Source organism: Dendrobium catenatum, unplaced genomic scaffold (genome assembly GCF_001605985.2).
Source record: "Dendrobium catenatum unplaced genomic scaffold, ASM160598v2 fragScaff_scaffold_315, whole genome shotgun sequence".
Lineage (NCBI taxonomy): Eukaryota > Viridiplantae > Streptophyta > Magnoliopsida > Asparagales > Orchidaceae > Dendrobium > Dendrobium catenatum.
Window position 1 is genome coordinate 2643819 of NW_021318777.1, and position 14438 is coordinate 2658256.

A 14438-nucleotide genomic window follows, 5' to 3' on the forward strand; every position below is an offset into this window, starting at 1 on the left:
AATCTAACCCATATTGGAGAAGAAAGACCCTTAGTCGAAGAGGAGTTGAATTCTGGAGTCCACTTCTCCATTCCAATAATATGATCATTCACAAACCACGGACCTCCCAAAAGCACAGCTTTAACCATTTCCTCTGAAGAAAAGGAACATAAGAACCAACCACCTCCTAGGATGGTAAAATGAAATTGACCAAATTGTTTCCATTGCTTCCTTAATTCCCATGCAATCATATGAGGAGGGGTATCTTTACCAAATACTTTGATAACCAAAGATTTGGATAATTTATTAGCATTTGCTTCTTCCAATTCCGAATACATTTTAACTGCTTTTCCATCATCAGATAAAATCAAATCATCTACTTTGAAATCCAAATTAATATAAGGCTTCCTACTCCAAGGACCATTGGAGATCGCTGATTTAGGTAAATCATCAGACACGTTAACTGCATTTGATATATCAGCCTTATTAAGATTAGAATGAACATCTTCGTTAACCAAAGGCTGCGAATTTTCATTTATCACGCTGCGACAGAGTCCAGGGATTGCATTCGAATTCACAAATCGATTAACAAAAATTTTCATTCCCGATGAAGATGCCGAAATACCAGATGAATTCAATGCAGATTTTGTGTTTTTAGGAGTTACCTGTTCATCCAGGTATGAAACAGCCTTACCTTTCCCTTCCACATAGAATTTCTTCTGATGCAATGGAACAGCTCCTTCTCTGATCACCAAAGCACCTTGCCGCTTTGCAAAAGTAGTATTTCCTAATCCATTTCCAGAATTTCCACAAACCTTTATCGGAGAATCACCGGCAATATGCCGGAGATCGTCCTCCTCCATCCGCCAGACGACCGTTACCGCCAAGGAAGAAATTCAAATTTGCAAAATCTCCTACCTGATTTTACGGACGTTCTCTCTCCTCCGTTCTCTCCAACCAAGCATCATCATCTCTGCAACACTTAACTTTGTATTATGCTTCTCTTTTAATGGCCAACACTCGGCACCATAAAGCATTACAGGTCTCACCACCATCTTATAGAATTTTTCCTTAAGTTTGAGGGGGACTTTTCTATCACACCATATCATAATCTCTATAATATATAAAAAATTACACGGTGAAAGTTTTATCAAAATAAAGTTATCTATATTTTTCGGTAACAATAAAAAAAACAAATTTGATTGGAAAAATTTCAAAAATATCAGATTTTTGAAAGCTGAAATAGGCAAAATATAACCTACCTCGAGACAATTTTTTTCCATCTTGGCCGATGGATAAAAACGGCTCTACAACCTTCAAAATCCAATTTTATTTTTCTGTCTCCTCCTTTTTTATTATTATAGATAAAAAAATTTTAAAATTTTTTAGTTATAAAAAAACGAGTCTCCGCCACTTTGACATGTTATAATTTACTCTTGGGGTTTTAATATGTAGCAGTAAAGACAAAATGCAGCGTATTTCAACATGTTATACTCTAATTAATCAGGATAGTCTTGAAATCATTTTGAATTGAATTTGCATGCAACATCTCTAATGATTATTTAGGAAAAATAATGACTTTTGGGTTGATGAGGTCCCTTTAACAAATATGCTCTCTAAATTTTATTCCTCTCATTAACATCATAACTCCAAATTGATGGTTGTAGCCTAGAATTTATAGGAAGATTGTTAATATCAACTTCAATGTGTCCTTCCTTGTTAGATATCTATCCATATCATAAATCTTAGAAAATAGGTATAACAAAAAATTCAAAAAATCACTATCAAATTTGTTAAAGGATACATACGAAAAACAAGCTATCAAATCATACAACAAAATATAGTGATTTTCTCCATCATTGATATTTGGGTTGCATGTATTGCATTACATAACCTTATAATTGAATGTTAGTTCACCAAAATTTCTCTCTTTTTTTTTTTTCAGAACAAAATGAGCTGACCTACTACTGGAAGGTATTTGCATTCTCCATTGTGCTTCTTGCCTTGATCTCACCATTACACATTGGAAAGAAATGATCAGAGAAGGAAGAAGATGAATATAATAGAAGAAGATGTTGTGCCAATTAGTTATCAGTATTGTAGTCTCATTTATAGAATTTAAGTGGAATGAATTGGATAACACAAAGTTTAAGAACCTCATAAAATTTCAGCAAATTCATAATCAAGCTACAAATATCAATTAATCATATTTCATTTCATCTCCTACATTACTTAAATGTATATTAGCTATATTCACTTCATATGGGACTAAACCAAAAATTCAATGAATGTTAACTATTTTCTCTTCACGAACCCAACATGGATAGACAATAAAGTTAAAATTATATGGACTGTTTTTATTTATTTATTATTATTTTTTGTGACAAATAAAAATCACTATGAAACGAAACATTCTAAAAAATATTGTCTAATCTGAGGAATAAAAAAAATATATTATCTAATCATAGGAATAAAACGAAAATTTTTAAAACATATAGATAATTATCCAAAAGAATTCTGTTAAAGTGTTTTTGTCCATAAATTGTTCAATTTGGAGAAATAATAAAATTGTAAGGTCTTGCAACAATTAAAATTTTACTTAACTTGGACTAAGTAAAATTTCTACTTGATAGAAGCAGATAGATAAGATTGAAATGACAAAGAGGAGTAATCGGAATTCTCAGAATAGAAATCTGAAAATTCATGGCAAGTTACAAAATAAAAGCTGAGATTTAGAAACTATATAATATGCGGATCATGACGGGGCTTTTTGGTTGATGGAATAATATATCCTTCCGTTGATCCATGCTCGAATCTCCTAACCTGACTAAAAAAAAATGAAAGAAAATGTACAAAATTGGTGTATGGCAAGCTTTCTAAACTCGTAGTTCCCTAGAAAATTTTGACAAAAAAGCAGCAAGGCAATGTTAAAAAATAATAAATGATTTCATTGAAGTGAATAAAAAATAAACTTGTAAGAGAAGAAGAGAAAGGAGAGATAGAGGAGCAAGATAAAGAAGATGATTTATCTCACCATAAAGATCATCTCTCGCACACTGATTTTTCCCCTTTGTGGCTTCGATCCTCAAGGAAGACTGTTGGATCGCGGATGGATGATTGCATGAAGAAGAGGGAGCCAAGAGGGGAGAGCCGCTCACAATTGCACACAAAAAAAGGAGTCGGGAGGGGAGAGCTGCTTGTGATTTACAGTTGTTGGACGCATGATCGCCGCCGGTTATGGCAAAAAGGCGAGGCATGAAATTTAGGATGGACAAATTACCAAATTATTCTTATTCTAAAGGTAATTTTATTTAATTTTAGGATAGGCAATGTCCCAACCTCGGCATATCTTGGTTCCACTCCTTCGTATCCCAAATGAAGTTGTAAGATTCATTTAGGATGATTTCAACCTTTTATAAAGGAACTTTTTTTTTCAATTTGCTATAAAAAATAGCTTGTTAGTATAAATTTTTTTTTAAATAAAGGAAAAGTAGCAGCCAAAAATATTGTTGTTGTGTTCTAAAAAAAAAAATAGTATTAAAAATGCCACAAATGAAGACTTAACTAATTTGATTATAAAAATAGCTTTTAATAATAATTTTTTAAAAAATTATAAAAAATAATAGCTGAAAAATAGAGCAGCTAAAAAGCTATCCGACATAAACCTGGAAAACCTAAGTAACGAACCGGTGTTTTTTTTTACCTCCACTCTCAGTAGTGGCCAAGTGTGCGTTGCCTCGCAACTTGTCTAATATTCAATTAGAGAAGCAAAGGGAGAGCGAACCAAGAAGAGACAAACGCATGCGGATCCCACTGGCCGTCAATCTCCTGCTTCGCCGCACAAGAACGAGGGAGGGTCTTGTTCCCAAAGCAGCTTACGATTCTCACTTCTTCAGCCCTAAGCCTCAATTATTCCGATTCCTATCCCTGAATCGAGATCGCTGAGGAGAGTAGTCAAACGAGTCCTGCATCGTAAGAATAGGAGCTTTTTGTTGTCAGATCAATCCGTTTTCCTGCTTATATCGATTGTGCCGCTCACTCTTTCCATGTTTTGCAAGGTCAAACCTTTCCATTGTGGATTTCGTCGCTGATGCAGCTGGAATTTTGGAGGTGCAAGGTGGAGGGAGCTGATTCCGAGGTTTGCATCGTTCAGCCGCTTCAATTCTGAGATCAAACTTTAGGCTTTCGACGTGAGCTGGAAGGCTGCAAGATGATGGACGCCGCCAAATTCACCGGAATATTGGCCGCTGGCAATTCCGGTACCACGGGCGGGGCCAACTACTACGACCTGGGTTACTACCCGAAGCTCGGCGACGGTACAAGCATGTCGCTGGATAGCATCCAGACCGGGACTTACGGTAGTTCCGTAGCGATGTTGCTGGATAATAGCAGCGTTGCGTCTAATGATTCACGCACTGGAGTCCTCCACCTCAACGGTCCGCGTCAGGTAGTTGCTGGCTCGGCTGGCACCATTGGTAACTCCGTAGGCCACAGCGTTTTCCGCTCTGGTGGCGTCACCCATGTCCTTACCCGTGATGCTCTAGCACAGGCTCTGATTGACCCGAGCTTTTCCACCGAAGGCCTCTGCGATTATGAGGAGTGGACGCTTGATCTTAGGATGCTCAGTATAGGCGAGCCCTTTGCCCAAGGAGCGTTTGGAAAGCTGTACAGGGGAACCTATATTGGTGAAGATGTAGCAATTAAGCTATTGGAGAGACCTGAGAATGATCCCAAGAGAGCTCAGTTCATGGAGCAGCAGTTTGCGCAGGAGGTGATGATGCTTGCTTCATTGAAGCATCCTAATATTGTTAGGTTCATAGGAGCTTGCAGAAAGCCAATGGTTTGGTGCATTGTCACCGAGTATGCCAAGGGTGGATCCGTTAGACAGTTTCTTAGTAGGAGGCAGAACCGTTCTGCTCCACTGAATATTGCAGTGAGACAGGCACTCGATGTTGCCAGAGGAATGGCATATATTCATGGGTTGGGCTGTATCCACCGGGACTTGAAATCAGATAATCTTTTGATTTGTGCTGATAGGTCGATCAAAATTGCAGACTTTGGAGTGGCAAGGATTGAAGTGCACCCAGAAGGGATGACACCAGAGACCGGGACTTATAGGTGGATGGCTCCGTAAGTAGATCATGTTTTGTTCCCTGCTTAAGTTCTTACTGTCAATCTTATAACGGTCTTTGTTTTTTTTTTTGGCGAAAGGGATTTTATATATATATATATATATATATATATAACAATACAAGAACATAGCACCTTACAATTTATATTAATTAAGAGAAGAAACGTATAGATGGGGTGGGAACCGTGAATAGAGAAGAAGAGGTAGAAAATCGAGACGAAATAGTTGAGGGGAAGGGGAAAGGAGGCTAGCTCGCAAGCTAGAACAAACCCGCGGGTTTTAAATTCCAAAAATCATCACATATCTCAAAAACTGTCACAAAACAGCCCATTTATAAGGGAGAAAAAAAGGAAAAAATAATTAATGCATGGAGTTAAAGCACCACACATATAGGCATATAGCCACTAGAAACTTCTCAAAATCTGTAACAAACAGGGACCGAATGGACAACAACCAAGGGAAAAACAAAGCATCAGAATAGCAGCCAATGGGCACAGAAACTGAAGGGACAGTAGCCCAAACCGAAGGAACAATTACCAAGGGGAAAACACAGCAACCAATGAACACATAAACCGAAAATCAGTCTAGAGATGTTCAGACATTGTTTGGAAATTTGAATCAGCACACACAACATCTAGGGAATCCAAACAGCACACACAACACCTAATTGCATCAATTCTCCCTTGGTGGAGAATTCTAATCTTTTAATGAGATCATCTCAAAATTTTGAAGATGTGTCATTTCCATTTTCTGAATTAACACATACTTTCTTCGAATGATTTCCTTTTCTTGCTCAAATTCGAACAAAAGTTGAAGCTTCCTATTTTTATATCATTCGGCACAAAAATACATTTTCTCTTGTATTTTGTAAAGCTCATTTTGAAGTGGATCAGTAGAACATCATTATGGCGAAACTCATTTAGTTGTTGGAATTTTTTCATCTGGAATAAATGAAAAAGAAGGTCGACTTTCAAAATTTGCAGGATCAAATTCATCTTGAGACTCTTTTGCATCATGATTTGAAACTTTGACTTTTTGATTAATTGAAATATTTATATTTTGTTTTTGATTTTTAAAAGAAAGGAAAACTCACATGACTTGGGCTCTGATAAAAAATTGGTGCAATAAAAAAATTACATTAGGATTGAAACTTAAAGTCTTCCTTACTATAAACATAGACAAACACTTATATAATATAACAATAGTAGAACATAACACCTTACAACTTATATTAATTAAGAGAAGAAAGATATAGATTGAACGGGAACCGTGGATAGAGAAAAGGAGGTAGAAAACCGAGACGAAATAGTAGAGGGGAAAGGGAAAGGAGGCTAGCTCGCAAGCTAGAACAAACCCGCTGGTTTTACATTACAAAAATCATCACATATCTCAGAAACTGTCACAAAACAACCCCATTTATAGGGGAGAAAAAAAAAGGAAAAAATAATTAATGCTTGGAGTTAACGCACTACTCAAATTGCCACTAGAAAGCCCTCAAAATCTGCAACAAATAAGAATCGAAGGGACAACAACTAAGGGGAAAACAAAGCATCAAAATAGTAGCCAATTGGCACAGAAACCGAAGGGATAGCTGCCAAGGGGAAAACACAGCAAGCAATGAACACAAAGACCAAAAATCAGCCTAGACAAACTATTTGGAAATTCCAAATAGCACACACAACACCTAAGGAATTCCAAACAACACACAACATCTTGATTATATCAATTGGTGATTCAGTAGTGCATCTTTGTGCATGATGGGAATTGATCACTATAAGTCTATAATAATACCTTTGGTTTCTATTGCCATTTGGATACATTTTATAAATGAGCAGTATATTAAATTTTTTAGGATTATAAGCGTACAAAAGCAGAAAATTTAAGAATAAGCAAAACCATGATTCTGTTTTCCGGTTTATTAGAAACCGGAAAATGAAATTTTGGTTTCTTCCTAAACCCAATTTATTTATTTATTTTTGGACATGGGCTTAAAAAAAACTGGAAAACATAATTCTAGTTTCAACGAAACCGGTAAATGGAATTCCTGTTTCTGAATCTAGAAAATACAATTCCGATTTCTAACTTATTTTTTTTTAATCATTTTTCTTAATTCGGTTTGTATGCCAACCAAATTTTAATTTATAAATTTGGTGCATTAAATTTTGCTCAACTTTAATATTTTTAATAACTTATATTATTAAATTCTATGCCTCTTTTTTTTTTTAAATTAATTATTAAATTGGAGAGTGCTTAATTATTTAATTATATGTTGATGTCAATTTTAATCAATAATCATAAAAAATTTACATTAATCTATAATTAAATAATTATGCATTCCACTATTTAATTATTAATTAAAAATAAATAAATAAATAAAGATGCACATAATTTAATAATATAATGGTTTTTAATGGTTATTAAAGATATTAAAGTTGCACATAATTTAATGCACAAAATTTAATAATTGAAATTCAGTTGGCATACAAACTGAATTAAAAATTGATTTTAAAAAAATAATTAAGTGAGAAAATTAATTAAAATTTTCAGTTTCAGAAACTGAACATCCATTTTCTAGTTTCTTTGAAATCGGAATTATGTTTTTAGTTTCTTTGAAACCCATTTTCCAAAGAAAAAAATAAATTGGGTTTAGGTAGAAACTGGAATTTCTTTTTTAGGTTTCTACAAAACCAAAATTTCATTTCACAGTTTCTCAGAAACCGGAAAACTGAATCACGTTTGCCTATCCTTAAATTTCTGCCTCAGTACACTTATAGTCCTAAAATAATTTAATATACTGCTCTTTATTTTTAATATACTGCTAATTTATAAAATTTGTCCTTGCAATTTAGGGTTTACGTACTTGTGTTGTACTAGTAGCGCCATTATGTATATTATCGAGCTTAGATCCACGCATCCCAAACCACCACATTTTAGATTTAAAGAACCATAGCATGATTGCGCCTCAATTCTTTGTGGAGAGATGGGATTATGGATATTTATCATTAACAGTACATAAATGACTTTTGTTGTCTTTGGTAAAATCACATAATTAGGTTCAGCTAGGGTTTTGGTTATTGGCAGAGTCATACATTTTTTCTAGTCAGAGCCTTAATTAATGTTTTTAAATACTAAGGTTTTCTCGTCCATGTTTGGGATTGGTATTGTCAATTTAAAAAAAAATATTTTATTGAATTTTTATTATTTATTTAAATATTAAATATAAGATAATAAAAAAATATATAATTTATAGCGCCTATTATTCATAGAAGATATTTGATTGCTTGGAACCTGACTAATTGGCAGACGATGAGGATGGAGTTGATGCTGATTGCGACAACGAAGGTTGCAGTCTCATTGGATTTTATAGTTAGTTTAACAACTCCTTTCATAAAGCTATGCACTCAAATTTCAGTTGGTGAAGTCGTCAAACTCGCCATCGTCCATATCAACCAGCACTCTTCGTTGTTTATTTTTGTAAAAGAGGCTTCAATATCCTTCGCTCAACACTCTACCAGCGATGATGAGATTGAACGATTAGGGCATGACATTAACACTAATAGAAAAGACCCCTGCAATCGTATGTGAACAAGATGAAAATAAATATAGGACGATGTTTGGGGCCTATGAAAATTAATTTGCTGGTTTACGTTTTTTTTTTTGGGTGGGAGGGGAACTGTGCCCCCATGGCCCCCCTAAATCACCCATTGTTTTGGTTATTTGTTTAGATATGGTCTATGCCATGGAGCTTATAGTCATGTTTGGTAGTTGCTTGGTTGATTATTTGTATAGATCTGCTTAGACTATGCCGCTTAAATTATTTTACTTATAATTTTCTATTTTCAACAAATATATTTATTAAGACTTGTATAAGGTTTCTGAGAGGAAGTACTTGAGTTTGCAAGTAACCCCAAGGGTAATACTTGAGTTCGCAAGTAAACCTAGCAAGATTGAGTTGAAAACAGTGAAGAAAATTGCTGTTTACAGCAGTCAAACAACAAATAACAGTAGATTTTCTTAGGAAAACAGGGAAAACTTAGAGAAACAATAAGGAAATCCACTAATAGATGAAAGAAAATAGCAAATGAAATAGGTTTCTTTAATTCGAGAGGAAGAAACAACTTTCCAAATCTCTAGCCAAGCCTAGAGCCCAAAAATACAAAACCTAGATCTCAAATTGCTTTTCAAATTCAAGATGACCCTCATCCTACCCAAAAAGAGCATACTTAAAGCACAATACAAATATTTAATGTTGAATCCCTAAACAACCCTCCACATTTGAATTTTCCTCTCCAAACCCAAGCTCCCATCAATACATGTATTATTGCTTGGGCCTTAACCATGTGCTGCCCTCCCTTCCCATTTTAGCCTCCTGTAGCAAACTGGTCCAATAAGGATCGGTTCAGGTTGGGCCCTAACATTACCCACCATCCAAAGGCTCACCTTGTCCTCAAAGTGAAATGAGAGAAATTAATGCTTCACTCTCTTATATGGTTCCCAAGCATCGAAGTCAGGAAGGTCCCTCCATTTAATAAGCTTTTCTTTGTTCCCCTTTTTATCTGATCGCACCCCTTTTAGCTCAAGTGGTTCAAGGACCACTTCCAATTCCTCTGTCAGAGTTGTTGGTAAATCTGCACTAATTGCATGCTCCCTAAGAGCTCTCCTCAACTATGACACATGGAAGACTGGGTGTATGGTGGTGGATGTGGGTAATTTCAAATGGTATGCCACTGCTCCAATCTTGTCTAATATCTCATAGGGGCCAAAGTACCTCGGGGATAATTTCTTATATCTTTTATTGGCCACTATCCTCTGTCTATAGGGCCGCAGTTTTAAGAACATCTTCTCTCCCACTTCAAATTGAATGTTTCTTCTGTGTGCATCTGCCTGCTTCTTCATGATTTGTTGTGCCCTCAATAAATGTTTCTTCGAATCCTCCAACACCCTATCCCTTTTCTCCAAGTATTGCTCTATTGATGAAACTGGTATGCCTCCTTTCCCAAAGTGTACTAAATGTGGGGGGTCCCTTCCTATAGGTCTTTGAAAGGGTCATCTGAGATGCTGAGTCGTACGAGATATTGTACCAATATTCGGCCCAGGCTAACCATTTGGTCCACATCCATGGTGTTTCCGAAGCAAAGCACCTCAAGTAAGTCCCCAGGCTTCTGTTGACAACCTCCGTTTGTTCGTCCATCTGCGGGTGGTAAGCAGTGCTTCTCTTAAGAATTGTTCCCTATACCTTGAACAACTCCCTCCAAAACTGGCTGAGAAACACCTTGTCTCGATCAGAAACAATAGATTCAGGAATCCTATGTAGTCTAACCACCTCCCTGATGAATGTTGCTGCCACTGTCACTGTGGTGTTGAGGTGTCGTAAGGGGATGAAATGTGCATACTTACTCAGCCTGTCCACCACCACTATAATGATTGTGAATCCCTCTGATCGTTTTAGTCCATCTATAAAATCCATGGACACTTCCTCACATACCCTATTTGGAAATGCTAAAGGTTAGAGTAACCTTCCTGGAGCCATAGCCATGTACTTGTTCCTTTGACACACCTCACACTTTATCACCATCTCTTCCATATCCTTATGCATCCCCTTCCAGTACAACTCAACAACCAGACTCTTGTATGTCTTTTGTATCCCATAATGACCTCCAACTACACTCTCATGGAACTCCTGTAGTAGGTGGGGAATATGGATGGAAGTTCGCGTCATCACAAACCTCGCTTGATGTAAGAGCCTCTCCACCTCAAGTAAGTACCCTGGATGACTACTCGTATCTTTCAATCTTCCTCAACTCCTCATCTTGCATACTCTCTTCTTTGATAGCCCCCCAATCTACCATAAGTGGTATTGAAATTGCCATCTCCTGGAACCCCCCAGCACATCTTGATAAATCATCAGTTGCTTTATTTTTCTAACCTAGCCTGTACTGGATCTCAAAATCATAGCCTAGCAATTTGGACAACCACCTCTGATGCTTCCTCAGTCACCATCCTTTGCTCTAATAAGTATTTCAAGCTCCTCTGATCTGTCATGATAATGAAATGACGACCCAACAGGTAAGGGCGCCACTTCAGAATAACCAACACAATCACCATCAGTTCCCTCTCATATACTGATTTCAGCCTAGCTCTGGTAGATAGTACTTGATTGTAGTATGCTATAGGCCTGTGATTCTGAATGAGTATGGCCCCCAACCCATATCCGGATGCATCGATCTCCACCATCAAAACCTAACTGAAACCTGGGAGAGCTAAATCTGGAACTGTAGTCATAGATTCTTCAGTCTCTCAAAAGCCTGTGTCACTGTCTCTCCCCAGAAGAAGCTATCCTTTTTTAGTTGCTCAGTCAAGGGCTAAGCTATAGTACTGTATCCCCTCATAAATCTTCGGTAGTAACCAGTCAATCCTAGGAATCCTCTCAAGTCTCTTAAGTTCCTAGGCAAATGCCACTTTTGCATTGCCTCAATTTTGGTTTAATCGGCCGCCACTCCCTCTTTCGACACCACATGCCCCAAGTACTCCACACTAGCTTGTGTGAAGCTGCACTTCATTAGGTTGTCCTTCAACTGATGCTCCTGTAGAACTCCTAAAACCACCCTCAAGTGCTTCAAATGCTCCTCTTCGGTCTTACTGTACACCAGTATGTCATCAAAGAAAACCAAAACAAACTTTCGAAGGTACGATCGGAACATCCTGTTCATTAAGGACTGGAAAGTAGTAGAGGCGTTAGTTAGCCCAAATGGCATCACTAGAAACTTGTAGTGCCCCTCATGTGTCCTAAAGACTGTCTTCTGAACATCTGTCTCCTTCATTCTGATTTAATGGTAACCTGACTTCAAATCCAACTTGGAGAATACCACTGCTCCATGCAGTTCATCTAAGAGCTCATCAATCACAGGAATAGGGAACTTATCCGGCACTGTTCCCTTGTTCATAGCCCTATAATCCACACAAAATCTCCAACTCCCATCCTTCTTCTTGATTAGTAATACTGAGCTAGAGAAAGGACTCACACTTGGCCTGATGATTCCCGCATCCAACATCTCACGGATCAACTTTTCAATCTCATCCTTCTTAATCAAGGGATAGCGTTATAGTCAAACACTAATCAGTGACACCCCTTTCTTCAAGGTAATGGCATGCTCCAGCTCTCTCTATGGTGGTAAGCCATGGGGAGATTAAAAGACCTCACTGAAATCTTGTATGAGCGGCTGAATTGAAGGAAGAATACCCTCCACATCCTCATGTTTGACCCCTTCCAAGCACTACAATTTCACTAAAAATCTTCCTCCCACTTCCTGTATGGTTCTGATCAAAGACTTGAGACATACCCCAGCTTTAGACAGTCTAGCGTCGCCCTGAATCACCATCCTCATTCCCCCTACCACCAGCTCTATCCGCAGTGCTCCCCAATTGACCTTGATATCCCCAAAGGTTTATAGCCACTTCATCCTCAGGATGACATCCGTGCTTTCCAACTCTAATGGGAGAAAGTCCTCCCTCACATGGATTTCTTGAATAGTCAACACTACTCTTACGGCTGCTCTAATATCTGGTTTGAGTCCCTTCATGAAGTTCCCCTCTAACAATGTCTTAAAAAGCATATCTAGCCTACTAGCTAGGTCCTCAAACCGATCACGATACTCTGCCACGATCCCCTCTTGCGTTAGGGCGAAGAACTGCTCATAGAAGTCCCCTCTCCTACTGGTTCAGAAACGTTCTAGTACGCAATCCTTGAACTCTCTCGAACTTCGGATGGGCCGCCTCATGTCCCTCCACTGATACCATGCCAGCCCTTTTCCTTCCAAGCACAATCCAGCTACTGTCAATTTCTCCTCCTCAGTCAACCCATTAACTACAAAGTACCGCTCCACCTTGTAGATCCAGCCATATGCATCCTCACTTTCAAAGATGGGCATCTTCAGTTTCCTTACCCTCGGGTCACCCCCATTTCCCCTAACCCCTCCATAACCTCTCATTCCTCGAAGAGGAGGTTTTCCCCAATGGTCACGATCTTCCCTCCGGCTATCATACCCGAGCCTTTTCTCATATTTCCCTCTTCTCCTTTCATATTTAGCACCCCGGCGATAAAATTCATCCATTCTCCCAACAAAATTAGCACCCCTCCTTTCATACCCATACTCATCTCCTTCCTAAAAAGTGATTCTAGAAGAGGCATTCCATCATGTCCCTCAAGGATCTCCACTTCCGGATTCCCCTTCTCCCTAAATGGGTTCGAATTTTTGCATCTCCCATTATCGCCGATGGTCTGCTTCCGATGTCATCGGATTTTGTTTGCCTTCAAGCATCTTCTTCATCATGTCTTCTAAGGTGGTGAACCTTCCATCCATCTTTTCATGGATTGAAGCAAATTGATTATGAAAATCAACGGTTTTTTTTTCTCAAAATAGATCATTAATTGACATATTTCTCCCTCAAATACTTCAACTTTCCTTCCGGCTATTTCCTTCCCACGATTTACAAAAGAACCTTCTTGCGGATGAAAATTCCTTGCTGAAATTTTTGGATTTCAGCTACCGATGGTCCCAAGACAATGCTCTGATACCAATTTGATAGGAAGTACTTGAGTTCGCAAGTAATCCCAAAGGTAATACTTGAGTTTGCAAGTAAACCTACTAACATTGGGTGGAAAACAGTGAAGAAAATTGCTGTTTACAGCAGTCAAACAACAAATAACAGCAGAGTTTCTTAGGAAAACCGGGAAAACTGAGAGAAGCAATGATGAAATCTACTAATAGATGAAAGAAAACAGCAAATGATACAAGTTTCTTCAATTCGAGAGGAAGAAACAACTCTCCAAATCTCTAGCCAAGTCTAGAAACCAAGAACACAAATCCTAGATTTCAAATTGCTTTTCAAATTCAAGATGACCCTCATCCTAGCCAAAAGGAGCATAATTAAAGCACAATACAAATATTTAATGTTGAATCCCAAATCCAAGCTCCCATCAATTCATGCATTAATGCTTGGGCCACACTCATGTGCTGCCCTCCCTTCCTATTTCAGCCCCCTTTAAGGCCCGCCTCCTATAGCAAACTGATCCAATTAGGACCGGTTCAGGTTGGGCCTAATAATTTCGCAATTTCTATGATCTTTTTTATGTAAGAAAACATGTGGCATGCTCTTCGCTCTTCCATTCATATTTTGAAAAGCATTCTAAATTTTTGCGATAATGAAAAATCTTAGCAACTACCTTCAAAAATTGTCAGGGTAGGAAATTATTCAATTCCTCTTATTTTTCATTCATTCTATCCCTTAGCTCAATGTTTTACATTGATATGCATATTGATTGTTTGTT

The 14438-nt window shown here is 37.7% G+C and overlaps 1 protein-coding gene across 1 annotated transcript in view; it reads left to right on the top strand.

The window, feature by feature from the left end:
- The first annotated feature begins 3710 nt into the window (after window positions 1-3710).
- LOC110109850 (serine/threonine-protein kinase STY13) overlaps window positions 3711-14438 on the top strand; it is a 31181-nt gene continuing 20453 nt past the window's right edge. Inside the window, exons 1-2 of the mRNA XM_020841055.2 lie at window positions 3711-3951; window positions 4038-5109. Coding sequence (XP_020696714.1) covers window positions 4190-5109 — 920 coding nt within the window. The 5' untranslated portion in view covers window positions 3711-3951; window positions 4038-4189. The remainder of the gene's footprint in view (window positions 3952-4037; window positions 5110-14438) is intronic.